Here is a 19089-nt window from a genome sequence, read left to right on the forward strand (position 1 = left end):
ACTGTGCAAAAGCTTTTTGTTTTGGTGCAGTCCTAATAGTTTATTTTTGCTTTTGTTTTCCTTGCCCAAGGAGACATATGTAGAAAAGGGTTTCTGTGGTCACTGTCAGAAGCCTTAGTGCCTGTGCTCTCTTCCAGAATGTTTACAGTTTTAGGTCTCACATTTAGGTCTTTAATCCATTTCGAGTTTATTTTTGTGTATGATGTAAGAAAGTGGTCCAGTTCCATTCTTTCGCGTGTAGCTGTCCAGTTTTAATAGCACCAATTATTGAAGAGTCTGTCTTTTCCCCATTGTATATTCTGGTCTCCTTTGTTACAGATTAATCATAACATAGGTATGATTAATAAGTATAGGTTTATTTCTGAACTCTCCATTCTGTTCCATTGACCTATGTGTCTATATTTGTGCCAGTGTCATGTCATCTGCACACAGTGACAGTTTTTGTTCTTCCACATCAATCTGGATGCCTTTTCTTTCTTTTCCTTGTCCAAATGCTGCAAGTAGGACTTCTGAAGAGTACTATGTTCAGCAAAAGTGGTGAGAGTTGACACCCTGTTCCTGATCTTAGAGGAAAGTTCTCAGTTTTTCACTGAGATGATGTTAGCTGTGGGTTTGTCATATTTGGCTTTTATTCTGTTGAAGTAGGTTTCCTCTAAACCCACTTTGTTGATAGTTTTTATGATGAACAGATGTTGAATTCTGTCAAATGTTTTTTATTCATCTGTTGAGATGGTCATATGAGTTTAATCCTTTGTTTTGTTGATGTAGTTTATCATGCTGATTCATTTGTGAATATTGAACCATCCTTGTGTCCCCAGGATAAATCCGATTTGATCATGGTGATGGTCCTTTTAATGTATTGTTAAATGCAGTTTGCTAGTATTTTGTTGAGGATTTTTACATGTATATTTATCAAGGATGTTGGCCTGTAGTTATCTTGTTTTGTGCTGTCTTTGTCTGGTTTTGGTACCAGGGTAACACTGGCCTCATAGAATGTGTTTGGAAGCTTACCTTCCTCTTCTGTATTTTGGAATAGTTTGAGGAGAATAGGTATTAACTTTTCTTAACCTGTTTGTGAATTCTATGAAATATTTAATCTTTTAAAGGAAAATGAAATTCTATGACCCTTAACCCACTGAGCCACCCAGGCGCCCCATGACCCTTAAAACATTAAATGAGGAAATAGAACTGAACTACTCTTAGTAAAAAGTGAGAAACATAAGCATATATTTCATTTCCCTATTTAAGGAAATTATTCTTTTAGCTAATATTTTCTGAGTACCAAATATATATCAGGCACTTTCTACATATGGGAAATAAAGCAATCAACAAGACAGACAAAAATCCTTGTGACCACAGATATAATACTGTGGGCAGGGCGAACAAACAATATTTGTTTAGAAATCAACCTAAAGACAAAAAAGTAGGAAACTCTCTATTAAACATTAAAATTTCCAAATTGTTCCTTCAAATTTTAGCAAAAGTTATTTCTTTAAAATGTTCAGATGTAAAGAGGCCACAGCTGGCAATAACTCAATTGTCATTTTTCCTAGATATAACAAAATGCAAAAAAGACAGAAGTCCTTCCCGTCCTCAGCAATGTCCACTTTGCGTGAACCCCAGGATCTCTAAGGGCACGCCCTTAGCTATGGTCCCAGCTTCAGCTTTCCTGTGTGCCAAGCCAACCATTGACTCATCCCTGAAATTAAAGAACCTGACTCTTCTGGAAGACAGCAGTCCTGTGTCCATCTCTCCCCAAGATTTCATGGCACCCTTTGGCTCCCTCACTTTGAATATGACAGATCAGTTTGGAAATGAAGCTAACATGGTCTGCAGTATCCAAAAGCCCTCAAAGACATCATCCATTGCATTCACTGAAGAAAATGACTCTATCATGCTAAATACATCATTTTCAACATTTCTGGTGTGTAACATAGATAACAATCACATTCAGCAAGTATGGCAAGTGCTGGCTTTGTACAGTGATTCTCCTCTGATTCTAGAAAGGAGCCACGTGCTCACTGAAACACCACAACGCTACTACAAGTATAAACAGGTAGCTCCTAAACCTGAAGACATCTTTACTGACATAGAGGCTGATCTCACAATAGATCCCCATTGGTTAATGCAAGACCAAATCTCCCTGCAGCTGAACAGAGCTGCCACCACACTCAGTACACTGCATATCCAGTACTGCAGTGATGTTCAAGTCACTTTACCAAGGGCAGAAACAAGACCAGTGAAGCATAAATGGACCATGATTTCCAGAGATAACGATACTAAGCTGGAACGCACTGTTTTGATTGGTGGGACCACTAGCCTAGAATGCCCAGGCCGAGGAGACCCTACCCCACATTTGGAGTGGCTTCTGGCTGATGGGAGTCAAGTGAGAGCCCCATATGTTAGTGAAGATGGACGAATCCTAATAGACAAAAGTGGAAAACTAGAACTCCAGATGGCTGATAGTTCTGACACAGGCGTATACCACTGCATAAGCACCAATTATGATGATGCAGATATTCTCACCTATAGAATCACTGTGGTAGAGCCCTCTGTAGAAGCCCATCATGAAAATGGGGCTCATTATACAGTCTTCACTGGTGAAATACTTGACCTTCCCTGTCATTCTTCTGGTATCCCAGATGCCTCTGTTAGCTGGGTTCTTCCAGGAAACACTGTGCTTTATCAGTCCTCCAGAGACAAGCAAATTCTGAACAATGGCACACTAAGAATATTACAGATCACCCCAAAAAACCAGGGTTATTACTGTTGTGTAGCAGCCAACCCATCAGGGGTTGACTTTTTGATTAACCAAGTTTCAGTCAAAACAAAAGGGCAAAGGCCAGTAGAGCTTAATGTAGAAAAAGATGGATCTGGATTTGATGAGCCCAATCCCGCTGCCCATCTTAAGGACCCACCAGCTGTGCAACTCCCTGCATCTGCTCCAGTGAGAGTCGAGACTGGAAAACAAGTCTTGAGCACAAGTAAAAAGCATAACTATCATGAGTCAATACACCGGCGGCGAGGAGATTCACTAAATCGACATTTTAGAGAGCACAGGAGGCCCTTCTCTTCCTCTGCTCGAAGAATTGACCCACGGCACTGGGAAGCACTTTTGGAAAAAGCTAAAAAGAATACTATGCCAGAGAAGCAAGAACATACTACAACAAGAACCCCTCCAGTGGTCACCCAACTCCTTAATATACCTGGTGAGGAAATAGACTCTTCAGGCATGCCCCCTCCAGATGAGGAACTGATGGTCCTGGCAACTAAGGCTCCTAGTGTTCTGGCAAGGACAGTGATTGCCAATTTCAGAAAAACACCTGATAGCTCTGTGACAAATATAAGTGCTGTCACTGACCTCTCTCCAATCGTGGGTCCACAAATCCTACCACCTGAAAAACCAATAGATTTCAAACCATCTCCTATTAAAACTACAACCATGTCAAAGAATATAAACCCAACCTTATTAAGCAAAATGCGAGGCACAACCAATGAAAATTTCTCCACTATCTTTCCTCTATTACCTGAAGCAACACAATTTCAGGAAGCTGACAACGCTGGGAAGAAAAAAGAGCATTTACAAAGTACACTCCCAAAAGCAATGGGGACTATAAGCAAAGATGTCAATATCAAAACGCTGAGTAGTGCTAACAGCAAAGCTGATATATTCGTAGGGTCAGTAAATGCCACAAATAGTCATCAGACATCTGTAACAAGAGTCAGTGACCCCAGGATCAATCACTTCTATCCATACATCATTCAAAAGCTTAACACCTCTGAGATACCTTCAGGCCCATACACTGCTGCTCATTCTCAGTCACAGATTCCAAGAAATAGTACAACTAACATCCCGCTAACATCCAGGCGCTTTGGAAGACGGAGGAAAATTTGGGGTAGGGGTCGAATTATCAGCCCATATAGAACTCCAATTCTTCGACAGCATAGATATGGCTTTGTGAGACCAACCTTCAGAGTTTCTTCTGAAGAAAGCACTACTGCATTTTCAGCCACAGAGGTCAATGTGGTGTGCCCATCCTGTTCTCCCAGGGAAAGGCTCACCCCTGCTGCAGCAGCATTGTCTTTTCCAAGTTCTTCCCCCATCATGCTCACCAAAGCTGAAATTGCCAAAGTCACAGAAGAAGAGTCTACAATTCTAGTCCACAATCCATCATTACTATTTGAGAACAAACCAAATGTAAATATTGAGAAAACAATACCCATGATAAAATATTTCAGTGCTGAAAGTACACAAGTGACTCCAACTGATGCAGTTATGACTCATGCCCCCAACTCCGTACCTGAGGAAAAAACTCCTATTCCAAATAATGATTACCCGAGTGTGTCTAATATCAGCGAACTTAAAAGGGAGTCAATGATTATATCATCACTTCCAGATCCCACCACCAAGCCATCTATGTCTACTACTACAGCCATTACAAGATTTTTAAGAGGGAAAATTCCCTGGCATCAGATCTTTGTAAATAACCACGTCCAAAAAGAGAGGTTAAAGAATCAGCATCAATTTAGCTCACCAAAAAACACAGCCACAGTGCTTACTAAAATATCTCCTGCTTTACCCACGGATAACGTTTTCCCTTTCCATTTCACAACACTCTCGGCAAGTGTGATGCAAATTCCATCTATAACATCAGCTACAACTCACCAAAATATCACCGAAACACACAGTCCTATAAGTCTCCCAACAATGACGAAGCTGCCCTTTCCACCAGTTTACCTTACACCTCCTAGTATCTCAAGCAAAGAATCAAGTACAAATTTCATATCTAAGCAGACAGCCAGGCTGACTGCTCCTCCTACTGCCCCTGCATCAGTCATTATCAGTAAAACCCAAATAGCCAGACCCAGCACACGAAACATACAAAGGAAAAAGGAGCCTCAGAGGAACAGGAATGACCCACACTCCTCTCCCAGTCAGAGTTCCCGCTTCACTGTATCCACTACTATGACACCTCCTGATCTAACTGCAGCTGAAGCTTCAACCACGCCCCCTTTAGAAAACATGAAAGGAATTTCAAGTACAATGGATCTTTATCCAAGAATGCTTAGTCCAACAGACGTAACTGAAGAACGACCCCAAGAGAATACTCAGACTTTGAAGAGCAGAATTGTTTCTGAAATCACTTTGTCCGGCAAACTACACCAGAGCACCACAACGAGGAACACAATCATCAGACGCTCAACCATGCCACCATTCCTGAGTAGCAGTGCTGTTCCAATGCCAATTCCCACCTCCCATCCCTTGAATAATCAAAGTGCTGTCACAGACAACATGGCAACTCCCGCTTTTAGGATGATGACAAATACAGTGGTCAAGCCACGTGAACACTCTAGGCACAATGCTAATCCACAGCAATTAGCAGCAGAGGTTGCAACATCTCCCAAAGTTCGCCCAAATGTCAAGGTCACAATTGGAACCACCCACTTTACCTACTCCAATCTGTTTCATCCTACTTCCATGCCCGCCCCAGTAACAGTTAAACCACAGAATTCTAAACTGACTTCCTCTCCCTGGTCAGAAAACCACTTCTGGCACAAGTCATACCCAGAAATTGCTGAAAAAGGCAAAACGCCAATAGTGAGCATATTGCCTAGTCCAGGCTTGCCAGAGGACATCACTCATGCTTCAGATTGGGATATTAAGAAGACTGCAAAGAAAAATGGCTTTGATAAGACACGAATTCAAAAAATAACAACCTCTGAACTCCTTCCCTTTGATTCTTTGTCTAGGAATATATTTGAAAGGCCCAGAATAGTTGGAGGAAAAGCAGCAAGTTTTACTGTTCCTGCTAACTCAGATGCCTTTCTTCCTTGTGAGGCTGTTGGAAATCCCCTGCCCACCATCCTCTGGACTAGAGTCTCATCAGGTATATGACACTCTTGGGGTTTTTTTGTTTGTTTTTGGTTGTTTTTTTTTTTTTCTTTTTTTACACTTAGTCTTCTTTAGTCATAGAACAAGGAAAAATTGTGTTATGTTTCAGGGTTATACATCCAAAGAATTGACACCAGTTTCAAATCTCTCCAGGATACAGAAACTATTGATATTCTCATTAGACATTTGCTGCATAACTTTTTTTGCTCATTAGAAGGTTTTAAAAGATGTTAATTAAGAACATTTTTTGTAATGCTTTGAAAGCAGATACAGGGAAATATGATTTGAAAAATAGAAGGGCCACTGTATTGAACCATTATGGCTTTTTAAATTAAAATTATGGAAATAAAATACTTTTAGGAATATTTTAACACTCTTACCACTAAGTGTCCTAATTTTAATTTTAAATATATTTGCTCTCAGTGGCCTAACAGTACCCCCAAAGCTTTCTTCTTGAGACTTCCTCTTGAACAATTTGTCTTCTATTTAAACTCTGATGACTTATGACTACAAATTTCTTTCTTCTTATCAGGATTTGATTTATCTAAAAGGAAACAGAATAGCAGATTCCGGGTGCTGTCCAATGGCACCCTGGCCATACAGAGGGTGGACATTCAGGACCGTGGACAGTACCTGTGCTCGGCATCCAATCCGCTTGGCACCGACCGCCTTCATGTCACGTTATCCGTGGTCTCCTATCCCCCCAGGATCCTGGACAGACATACCAGAGAGATCACAGTCCACTCTGGAAGCACTGTGGAACTGAAGTGCAGAGCTGAAGGTAGACCAAGTCCTACAATTTCCTGGGTTCTCGCAAACCAAACAGTGGTTTCTGAGTCATCTGAGGGGAATGGGCAGGCCCTGGTGACATCTGATGGAACGTTGGTCATCCACAATCTCAGCATTTATGACCGGGGCTTTTACAGATGCATGGCCAGCAATTCAGCTGGCCAGGATTCACTGCTGGTCAAAATACAAGTCATCGCCGCCCCACCTGTTATTCTAGAGCAAAAGAGGCAAGTCATTGTAGGGACTTGGGGTGAAAGTTTGAAATTGCCCTGTACTGCCAAAGGAACTCCTCAGCCTAGTGTTTACTGGGTCCTCTCTGATGGCACTGAAGTGAAACCACTGCAGTTTATAAATCCCAAGTTGTTGTTATTTGCAAATGGGACTCTCTATCTAAGAAATGTAGCCTCTTCAGACAGGGGCACTTATGAATGCATTGCTACCAGTTCCACTGGCTCGGAGAGAAGAGTGGTAATTCTTACAGTGGAAGAGCAAGAAACCATCCCCAGGATAGAATTTGCATCCCAGAGGTGGACTGAGGTGAATTTTGGGGACAAATTACTACTGAACTGCTCAGCCATTGGGGAACCCAAACCCAAAATAATCTGGAGGCTACCATCCAAGGCTGTTGTCGACCAGTGGCACAGGTAAACCATACCTTTGTGTTGAGATTATCTTCTTTATCTATTTCGCTGTACAATTTCTGAAATGGAAAAGGTGATACAGTGAGGCCAACAGCAGATTTAGAGAGCTCATAGACTCTGCACATAAAAGTAACTCTTTCTAAAGAGACGTTAATCTTTTTGAGGTTAATGTTACATGTAAAACTGAGGCTTCTTACATACTTAACTCTAAGGGCCAGCTATTCAATTCTTACTGAATTTACACAATAGTTAAAAGCAGATTAACAATCTCATTTGCTCTCATACTTGTGACAGCTTTAAAATGGTAACCACAGAAAGGTCTTTATAATTTCTCTATCCAAAAAGAGGAGGGAATTTTGTAATGCAATCAAAATTCTGTGTAATTTTGAATACAATTCCCACTACCTGTGCAAAAACCATAATGCAACCATAGAAAGCATTAAACCTGTGATGTGAATAACAGGTAAGTTCAAAATTTAGGTTGTTAAGGAAAAGGTCTAAAACACTTACTGGCTGTTAAGCCAGTTTTGGAAAATGGAAATTTTTATCAAGAGGCATGAAAAAATTTAAGAAATCTTTTTAAAAGTTAACCCAAAGTAAGTATGGAGAGTGTTCTAAAACACGTTACTTGTATCTCAGAATAAATCTTAACCAGGTATTTCAACAGATCCTTCAGGTATAAAAACAGCGAAGAAATTAAGTAGGTCGTTTTTATTTTGCTTGGGTAAGTATTTATGGGACACATGGTGTTCAAATGGTGGAAGAGGCAGCAGAGTGTATAAAGATCACAGATGGGGCACCTGGGTGGCTTGGTCAGTTGAGCGGCTGGCTCTTGACTTCTATTTGGGTCATGCTCTTGGGGTCATGGGATCAAGCCCTGCACCAGGCTCTCTGCTCAGCAGGAAGTCTGCTTGAGGTTCTCTCTCACTCTCAAATAAATAAATCCTAAAAAATAAATAAAGATCACAGGTGCTACCATGGGCCCACCAGAGGTACTGGCATTTTTTTCTTTTATAATTCACCTTGTTTGCCAACTGAACACAATTATTATTTTGCCACTAAGCTCAAAAAGGCAAGAATATTCTTTACGTAGAAGCTTTATATATATCAAATAAAAGAGGCAATTTATTGCAAGAAAAAGAAAGTCCTTGCTGTTTCCATTTCACAGCTTCTAAAGTTTGAATTTTAGATTCTAAAAATGCAAAAACATTCGTCATAACTATGTTTATGAGAGCATACCCCACCATGACCAGACTAAGCAAAACCCTGTCACTTTCTTAAAGCCTACTTGTCACCTGAATGAAAAAGCCTTTTCTGGGTTTTTAAATAGTCTCAGACTCAGAACACCACCTGTCTTTCTCCAGTACTTTCAACACATGTGACCTGTTTCAGCACAGAATGGTTTCCTCTCCGTCAGAACGTCGCTCTTCAGAACCTCAGAGCTTGTTAGAAAAGCAGTTCAGGTCCCAGCCCCGACGCGATGCGTCAGAATCTGCACTTTAAAAAGATACCGGGATGAATCACATGCTCCATAAAGTCTGAGAAGCATTGCTTTAGAGGGTCTACAGATGCTTTCTTTTACTTGGGGAACGCTCTATTTTGAAAAGTAAATTTTCTCTGAAAAACATCACTTTATCAAAAGGAACAGCTATAGTCTCTTCTTACATATTACCACTTCCAGATGCATCAGATTTGGGGGCGGGACAAGGTCACTCTAAATCAGTGGTTTTCCAAGGATGCAGTCCTCTTGCCAGTAGCATTAGCATTGCCTGAGAACTCGGTGAGTCAGAAACCAATTCTCTTTTAATAAACGATCTGTGTTCTTAAAAGCCTTCTAGGTGATTTTAGTGCCGGCTAAAATTTGAGACTGGTTCTCAAACTTTCTTGTTCGTAAGAATCACAGTCACCTGGGACATTTGTTACTCAGTGGGTTCCCAGATCCCTGGCCAGATCGAGTCAATCAGAATCTCTGAAAAGTGAAGCCAGGAAACATGCATGTTAAATGAGGCAGGCGCCATGTGATACTGACACCCGGGATCAGAGAGCTGTTTTTGAGAGCCAAGACTGAGGGTAGTGGTTCTCAGACTTGGCTGCACAAGAGAACCGTTGGAAAACTGAGACTCCTGATGCCTAGGGCCACACTCCACACCAATTAAATCAAATTCTGGAAGTGAGCCTTGTTTGATGCTCCATAAATGATTTTCATATGCATCTAACTTTGAGAAGCATTAGGAAGGAATATCAGATGGTAGTAGAACATGGTGAAAAAGAGGAGTTTGGGAACCAGCCTGTGACCTGAGGCGTTACTAAAGCTATTTAAGTGTCTAAATACTAAGGCTCTCTAAGTGAAGTATTCCCGTTTGTACAGTGAGGAACTACTTAAAGATTTAAAAGTAACAGTACCCTTTGTAACGTACCACACTGATCCCGGTTTTAGCACCAATTCAATTTCTGCCGGTCTTTCTGAAAAGCTACATTTGGTTTTAGCAGGAAAGATGTGCCATCTGGTGGCTCCCTGTGGTAACGGCATGCTGTGTAATAACTTGAGGGAGAAACACTGTACTGCACACAGCTGGACAAAACGCAGAGACCAATCGCTTTACAGCTGCTCGCAAAGGTTAGATGCAGCAGCAGGCTTCTAACGAGTCTTACCCTGGCACCTCCTCTCTTCGTAGCAAAGCTGAACTTATTTTGCAACCAAATAACTCTTAATTATTTTGTTACTAACTTTTTAAAAAAATAGAATCTGGCATCTTTTCTGAGCCAAGTCTGCATGGAACCATGGAAGTTCTTTATGGACATATCACAAGGCAATCATTTGATCCGTAAAATGGTCAAGAAAGTCCTGTGCCTAAGGCATACAATATTTCTAGCATTCTCAGCATTGCATCTTCCAAACCACCATTGTAAAGGAGTTTCATTTCACTAAAGTTTAACTGTTAATTTTCTCTCTCAGGAAATGGCTTAAGAGACAGTAAATAAGTAGTGCTGACTTTAATTTTATTGCAACAGTTTAAGAAAATGTCCATAAAGCAAATCCTATGTAAATAAGGACAACTCCCCTCACCCCTTGCTAAGAGCTGCACACTCAAATCTGTCTCTTATCTCCTTAGAATGGGCAGCCGCATCCATGTCTACCCAAATGGATCCTTGTTTATTGGCTCAATAACAGAAAAAGATGGTGGTGACTACTTGTGTGTGGCCAGAAACAAAATGGGGGATGATCTGATACTGATGCATGTGAGCCTCCGACTGAAACCAGCCAAAATTGATCACAAGCAACATTTTAAAAAGCAAGTATTTCATGGGAAAGATTTCCAAGTTGACTGTGAGGCTTCCGGCTCCCCAGTGCCTGAGATATCTTGGAGTTTGCCTGATGGAACGATGATAAATAATGCAATGCAAGCTGATGACAGTGGCCGCAGGACCCGGAGGTATACCCTTTTTGACAATGGAACCTTGTACTTTAACAAAGTTGGGATAGCAGAGGAAGGAGATTATACTTGCTATGCCCAGAACACTCTGGGGAAGGATGAAATGAAGGTGCACCTAACAGTGATAACAGCTGTCCCACGGATCCTCCAGGGTTACAAGACAAACATGAGAATCAAGGCTGGAGACACAGTGGTCCTTGACTGTGAGGTCATCGGTGAACCCAAACCAAAAATATTTTGGTTGCTGCCTTCCCATGACATGATTTCATTCTCTAAGGATAGGTACACATTCCATGCCAATGGGTCTTTGTCCATCAACAAAGTGAAATTGCTCGATTCTGGAGAGTATGTGTGTGTGGCCCGAAATCCCAGTGGGGATGACACCAAAATGTACAAGCTAGATGTTGTCTCCAAACCTCCATTGATCAACGGTATGTATACAAACAGAACGGTCATCAAAGCCACAGCTGTGAGGCATTCCAAAAAACATTTTGACTGCAGAGCTGAAGGAACACCATCTCCTCAAGTCATGTGGATCATGCCGGACAATATTTTCCTCACAGCCCCATACCATGGAAGCAGAATCACAGTCCATAAAAATGGAACCTTGGAAATTAGGAATGTGAGGTTTTCAGATTCGGCAGATTTTATCTGTGTGGCTCGGAATGAAGGAGGAGAGAGCGTGCTGGTGGTACAGTTAGAAGTACTGGAAATGCTAAGACGACCAACATTCAGAAATCCATTTAACGAAAAAATTGTTGCCCAGCTTGGAAAGTCCACAGCATTGAATTGTTCCGTTGATGGAAACCCACCACCTGAAATAATCTGGATTTTACCAAATGGCACCCGATTTCCCAATGAACCGCAAACTTCTCAGTATCTGATAGCAAGCAATGGTTCTTTTATCATTTCTAAAACGACTCGGGATGATGCAGGGAAATACCGGTGTGCGGCAAGAAATAAAGTCGGCTACATTGAAAAATTAATTGTGTTAGAAATTGGCCAGAAGCCAGTGATTCTTACTTATGCACTAGGAACAGTTTACTGTATCACTGGAGAATCTCCATCACTGCACTGTGTGTCCGATGGAAGCCCTAAGCCACATACCAAATGGACTACGCCAAGCGGTTCTATAATAGATAGGCCTCAAAGCAGTGGAAAATACATACTGCATGAAAATGGCACCTTAGTCATTAAAGAAGCAACTGCTTATGACAGAGGAAACTACATCTGTACGGTTCAAAATAGCATTGGCCATGCACTGATTACTGTTCCAGTAATGGTTGTAGCCTACCCACCCCGAATTACAAATCGCCTACCCAGGAGCATTCTCACAAGGATAGGAGCAGCCGTCCGGCTCCGATGTGTGGCCCTGGGAGTCCCTAAGCCAGAAATCACATGGGAGCGGCTGGACCATGCCTTGCTCTCAATGACAAATAAAAGGGGAACTCACGTACTTGAGCTTTTTTACCCCCAAGGTACCCTCACCATTCAGAATCCCCAAACCTCGGATTCTGGGATCTACAAGTGCACAGCAAGGAATTCACTTGGTAGTGATTATGCAACAACGTATGTTCAGGTAATCTGACCTGAAATAAAAATTGAACAAAGTCAACATCTGGACAGAGTTTATTTTTTGGAAGAAGTTTAATCAAAGGCAGCCATAGGCATGTAAATGAATTTGAGTACATTTACAATATTAAATTTATAATGGACATGCAAAAGAAAAAGAAAAAGACTTGTAAATAAATGCAGTATGACTGATGGTGATTTCATTAATTGATCTCCAAACAAACTTTTAACTTAAGGCACTTTTATTTTGCCAACAAATAACAATGAACATTAAGGTAAAACTGTCCACCATAAAATAACAAATGGCTAATGTATCTGAATTCTTCATTAAAGAATGGACTTTTTCTTTCACTACCAGTTGCCTAGTGTCTACCTTCTATCAATGTTACAAGCATGGCACTGAGAAGAGAGACAATGGAAAAGATTAAATTTGCAGTCTTGATTGTAAATTTACCATTTTGATGTACAGATATTTTGTGGCTGGTTTAGAAATATTTTAGTAAAACCTAGAGAAAAAAACTGAACAGTTTTGATTATGATTCTCTATTTTGTGTACCTGGAAAATTTTCATTGATGGGGAATGCAAAAATGTTTTAATAAATGCATTTAAAATACATGTAAATAGCAACTTAACACCTATATGTCATAAAAGGTGAAAAGGGGGTTGATGACTTCATTACTGAAATAAACTCATTAAAAATTAGGCTTCAAAAATACAGTGAAACTTCCTCACTTCAAAATCAAGCACAGGCATCCTTGTTTGGAGCTCTTTATAAGGAAAATATTCTGAGGAGGAACCATTGCTTTATCAACATGTTATCTCATTAAGTGATAATCCTTTATGGGAGAGGAAAATGGGAAAATCTAGATCTGGTATATAAATACATATAATGAAGTTTCATTGTACTTAAAATTTGATCAAACGTACACAAAATGTTGATTTTTGTAATCCAATGTGAATTGAGTTGGGGAACATTATGATTGATTTTTTTCTAATTCCAGAGGCTGGGATGTTCCAGTGTAATTTGTCCAGAATTTATTCAAATATTTGCCAGTTATTTAAAGTAAAAAAAAAAAAAAAAAAAAAAAAAAAAGCCATAGGTCTTCCTCGGATATCTCAGCACACAAAACACAATTTAGCCCTGGCGGGGGGGGGCTTGCTTCTTTGTGTTTTCAGCTGGCTCCACCTAAGAGGTGACCTGACTGCCACTATCTCGGATGCTGGCAACCTGTGGCCACAAGGGTAGGACTCTCATTCTCACGGTGACCTCCTTCCACTTCCCAGCCAAAAGGAGTACGTAAGAGTGACAAATGGACGCTACTAGGAATGAGACTAGAGTGTAAACAGGTCTGTCTAAAGAATTCTGATGCCCAACTACATTCAATTTCAAAGTCTTATTTTTAAGTGGAAAGGAGGTCTTCATCTTATCCTAGGATAATTTCCTATCTTAAAAAGCAAATTGCCAGTTTCTGTCCAAGGATAGGGTTTTCCCCTGTGATCATTTTAATGCAAATTAATGCACTTGCTAAGAAAGAAACCTCTCAGGATGTGGGTTTCAGTGGAAGTAAACATGCTAAAGACTAGATTAAAAATTCCAGTTGTTCTCTTTATAACGCACAGGGGTAAGCCAGTCCCAGGTTTTTCCTCAACTTTCCATAGAATCTGAACTACAGAGCCTTACCATGACTTAGCTTTGTCACCTGAAAAGAAAAGGACACAACAAGAAAAAAAGTATACCCCACAGCTTTCATGTGCAAAATGATTATTAATAAATTAATTTCATTACCTTATGCAAAATATAAAGTGCATACGAAGGCTATGCAATTATAACACTCATTCTTGAAACAATATGACTGCGGTTTGCGATACTGAACTATAAAAATATATGGTTCAAACTGAAAACTGGCATTTTAAATACCAATCATTCTCGAAAAGGAAATCAGGACGGGACAGAACTTACTCACTAGGCACAATATTCACATTTCAGTTGTTTTGCCAAGGCAATTATATGGATAGATTACTTTGAAGAAAAATAACTTCATGGACTCTATGTAGGATTCTCAAGAGGAAAAAAAAACAAAAACCTGATATACAAAACCAGCTGAAAAGTAAAGATCTGTCTTCTGAAAGCAGATAGAGTATGTTAATTTCGTGAAAAGAATGGTCTTTAATGTTTTGGCAAAGTCTTTTCCAGCCCAGAGTAAACATGAAATGAGCAGGCTGGAGGGAACTATTTCACAGTGTACAAAGCAGTTCACATGGATGCTGCCACAGCAAAAGTAAGCGGACATGTATTTGAGGTCATTTGCATGAGTCAAACTTTGCAATGAGTAACTCACCTAGGAAGATATAAATTATTTATATAATGATTTGCAAAAGAAATGATCTAAAGTCGTACTAGCTACATTTTAAAAAAGTAGTTCTACATGGTTTGCTCATTATAGACAAATCTATTCACAGTATGCTCAACTACATTACATGTAAAATCATATGGCAAAAGGAAATGAATTAACACAAAACATGGGAAAATATCCCCCACATGTTTTAAAATGCCCTGCAATTTTCACATTCAAAATTTTATGCATCTAAATCTAAAAAAATATTATATGGAATACTCTTAAGTTACACAAACTGATAATAATTTACTGTATTTTTTACTCTAATAGGAGCAAATTACCACATACTTGAACAAAGTTAAAATAGTTACTATTTCTTTATAATAAATTTGATGTATAATTTACTTGTGCTTTTTGCACCAATTTATAAATACAGTATATGCAATACACAACCAAGACACCAACATTAATAATTAAATTCAAAATAGCTAATACTTACCATACAAAATAAACAGCAAATACATTTTTATGAAAACCAGAGCCTTCTGGACTCGGGGGCCAGATTCTCTGGAAACCACATCAAGTTTGAGCACTGTGAAATCTCAGGCCAGCAGCAGGATTGTTTTTTCTCAAGTTGGCATAAGGTTCAGGAGAACCAAGAGTCATTTTTGCCAAATCTGGCAATAAATAGTTGGAACAATCCCACTGTGTTTCGTTCAGACCTTTAGAATTGACATGTTGTACCTTCACAAAGACTCTGGCCAATGCTCCCGCCACTAAAAACAAATTCGAGTACAGCTACTTCTAAGAGGCTTCCACGTCTCTGAGGGTGGCTCTCACGGAAGCCTGGGTTGAAGTTCTTGGTCTAAGAAGTTTAAGTACTAAGCAACAATCTGTTTCAGCACCTTTTGACCACAACAAAAGCAAAGAAAAATCTTACATAAATAAGAACAAAGTTTATAAAGTGCTTATGAAATTACAAACATTTCAAATCAGAGCAATGCAAATAGATGTCCTTTTCACCACCAAAGGTGAAAGCAGAATAAAGGGGTCACTCTCCTGTCAAGATCTGACACGCCTTTCAAATCAGTAGTTTGGTCCAGCACAGTTTGGGGGGAAGAAGAAAACAACAAACTTCATCATTAATGAATACATACATATTTTAAATCCACCATAATTCATTCTTTCTGTGAGATTCAAAAAAAAGCACCAATTTCAAATGATCTGCTACCACGCTCTTCCTGGAATAGGCTCACATGATCCACGTTTTCATACCTACTTTAAAGTTGAATTTAACCAAAAAACCCCAAACCACACTTCCTCCTTTTTGTTTTAAATACTTCCTCTATATGAAATGTAGCACAAAATATAAGAAAACTTCAAAGAAGGGAAAGAACAAAGGGACATTTCCAGAGATGACTGATACATTGAATTTGATTTCAGTGCAAACATAAAACTTTATGTCTTGTCCTCTTCCAGATTCAGAAGTGTGATGGATGCCCATAGGGAGTCACTCCTTGCTGTGGCTGGTTACCTAATGGGAAAAATAAATTCAAATAAAATTGCAAATGCAAAATTATGCCACAGATAGATGTTACCCTCTTGTTCTCCATACCAGTCTCAAGAACAGGAGAACAGACTGACTGGCCAAGGAGTGCCCGCTAGCCCGGGGACCTGGGCGGGAAGGTCCGAACACCATAACCTCATGCACAGCTGCATGCGCTCCACGGCGCGCCGGCTCTCCGTCAGAGCTGTCAGAGTCCTGCACCAGCCAGCAAAAAGCCTGTGGACGGTAACCAGCCCCTCTAAAGCCTGTGTGTCTCAACTAAGAAACAACTCAATACTAACATACGAAAGGGCTCTGAGCATTGTAAAATACTGAAAGTTCCCAAAACGTTTATAAAACAGATCAGAGACTGGACTTTAACACGCACATTATAGTAAGCGAGAGAAGTGGCATGAAATAGGGTAATCTTCTACAAATGGCCATATAAGATATGTAAGAGGGAAGTGTGTAAGGGTGTCCACACGTGAGACAGTGGCTATGTGCACTGACTCGGGTGTGTGCCTATCTATGGGTATATGTACATGTGTGCAAACTCTCTCACACACACACACATACAGAAAAACTAAAGAAGAGCAGGCACCAAAAAAATGACAGGGACTTAGAAATAACTACTGCTTCCCCAACTCTGGTGGGACTATTCCAATCCAGAGGATCCATTCACCCTCTGGAGTTGTTTGTAGTGGGCAGTTCAACAGCAGAGGTTAGCATACTGCTAATAGCAGGAGCAGAGTGAAGAGGTAGGCTCTGGAAGGGGGCCATCTGAGTTCAAGTCCCAGCTTTGCCCCTTACCTGTAGCTGAATAACCTTGTGCAGATGAGTCAATCTCCCTTTTCTTTAGCCATTTCCTCATCTATGGTATGGGAATAGTAATACCTTGGCTCATGGGGCAGTTTAGCAATTAAGTGTATTAATCTATGTAAAGTCAGAGTGCCTGGGTCCCAGAAAGAGCTCCATAAATGACAGATTGGAAAAAAAAAAAAAAAAACAACAAACCAAAAACCTGCACATCATGAGCTCTGGGAAACAGGAAATAGTAGATACACTCCCAAAACAGGTGTTACTGCATAAAACTCATAGGTACTTACTTCTAAACACTAGAAAAAAAATCTAAAGTCTAAGCATATTGTCTCTGCCTTAAAATTAGATTGCCTCTTCAGCCATGTGAAAGTATGAATTCTTGAATAAAACAATGGAATTTTAACCACACATATAACAGACCACACCTACTGAACAGTAGTTAGAAAAGAAGACCAATCTAAATGATTAAACAAATGAAATGAGGTTAAAAGAGGGGAATATTTTTAAAGAAAAGAAAGAAAAAAGAAGAAAAACAAAACAAAACAAAACAAAAAAGACCTCAGTTATGCCCTGGTAGAGACACAAGGTATATGAGGGGTGTTTCCTCTGCCAGGAAATCAACACAGACAGCAACCAGGCAGAAAATTAAGACCAAACTCGAGTTGCCCCTCAGTCCTAACTGACCCTTCTCCTGACAGTATCCTACCAGAGTCACACAGCTGTCTTTAGGGACTAGCTGGCCTTCACTCCATACCTCCAGCACATAATAGGGGACCCAGGAGAAACTGCCAGTCCCGCTAGTCTCCTCACTGCATGGGCGAACAAGTACACGATCCAGACAATGGTGGGAGAGTTGGCACCGAATTCAGACTTCCCAAGCCCCAGGCCAATATTCTTTGCATCACAGGGGGCTGGTTCCCATTTCTAAAAATATCTCCTGTGACAGCAGCACAGGGGGGATTCCATTCATGAATGCATGTGGCTGGCATCTAGAAGGATGTGCTGGAATGCATTGTTGGCATCGCTCTAGAGAGACAGCATGATTAAAAAAAAAAAAAAAAAAAAAAAAAAAAAATAATCACACCAGCACAGCCAGCAAAATTACTGGGGACAAAGTGCCCTGCTCTGCTGCCTGCAGTTTAGCAGGTTGTGAATTCTCTGCACTGTTATCAGAAGGACAGGACCGCACAGTAGCAAGAACAGTCACGGCCCCAGTGGCCAGGAGACAGGTCTAGGGCTGGCCATTCTCGAAGGGAGACTCTGGGAGGCCACCTCCTTCGTCCACATGCTTGAGGGCATCAGCCGAGTTGGTCTCTGAACCTTCCAGCTTGATATAAAGGGAACCTGCACTGCCCCATGGGTCTCCCCCATGAAAAGACACATTTCCAGGTTCAGACAAAACCAAGAGGAAAGCATCTTCACTGAATTCAGAAAAAAGACCAAGACTTTGCAGCGGCAGCGGGAGAGTGGGCAAGCATTACACCCAAACCAAACCAAACCAAACCAAACCAAACCAAGCCAAGCCAAGCCAAGCCAAGCCAAGCCAAGCCAGCCTGGACTCAAATGAAGATGAACATGGTACTGAAGACGGTGCAGTGTGTGAGGAGCCGCCATGTGTGTTCTGCTCGCGAGGAGCCATGTGTTCTATGACGTGGTGTACTTACTAGAAAGCTGCTTCTGGAGCTGCCGCACCAGGGCCGCCGTCTGCTGCTGCTGCTGGGTCTGTTGCAAGCCTTGCCTGGGGAACTGGAAAAGTGACAGAAGACAGGACAGTGGTCAGCCTGTGCGGCCTGGAGTGGACGAGGACAGGGACGACGAGCCGGGCTTGGTCCACAACACACCGCCCACATTTTCCCATCAAAGTGCCAAGCCCGGCAAGCATATGTTAATTTTCGTCTACACCCTGATGTACACCTGGGGAGCATCTGAAGTGCCCAATTCTTTCAAAATCCCACTCTCTGGGTGGTCAATTTGCATTTATTGGAAGACGCGTGATGAAGGAGTCCACTCCAGGGGTGGCCCCAGAGGTCAGACCTCCTTGTTATCTCATCCTTCACC

General features: G+C 40.9%; 2 protein-coding genes across 2 annotated transcripts in view; one reads left to right on the forward strand and one right to left on the reverse strand.

The window, feature by feature from the left end:
- The window catches only part of LOC111151980 (immunoglobulin superfamily member 10), a 46829-nt gene extending 34352 nt beyond the window's left edge, over positions 1–12477 (forward strand). Inside the window, exons 5-7 of the mRNA XM_022510238.1 lie at positions 1554–5888; positions 6426–7326; positions 10437–12477. Coding sequence (XP_022365946.1) covers positions 1554–5888; positions 6426–7326; positions 10437–12345 — 7145 coding nt within the window. The 3' untranslated portion in view covers positions 12346–12477. The remainder of the gene's footprint in view (positions 1–1553; positions 5889–6425; positions 7327–10436) is intronic.
- A 6198-nt stretch (positions 12478–18675) lies between these two features.
- The window catches only part of LOC111146123 (mediator complex subunit 12 like), a 314971-nt gene continuing 314557 nt past the window's right edge, over positions 18676–19089 (reverse strand). The window contains exon 43 of the mRNA XM_022501526.1: positions 18676–18777. Within this exon, the coding sequence (XP_022357234.1) occupies positions 18676–18777 (102 nt within the window). The remainder of the gene's footprint in view (positions 18778–19089) is intronic.

This window comes from Enhydra lutris, unplaced genomic scaffold, assembly GCF_002288905.1.
Source record: "Enhydra lutris kenyoni isolate GAN:26980312 unplaced genomic scaffold, ASM228890v2 scaffoldscaffold2, whole genome shotgun sequence".
Taxonomy (NCBI): Eukaryota; Metazoa; Chordata; class Mammalia; order Carnivora; family Mustelidae; genus Enhydra; species Enhydra lutris.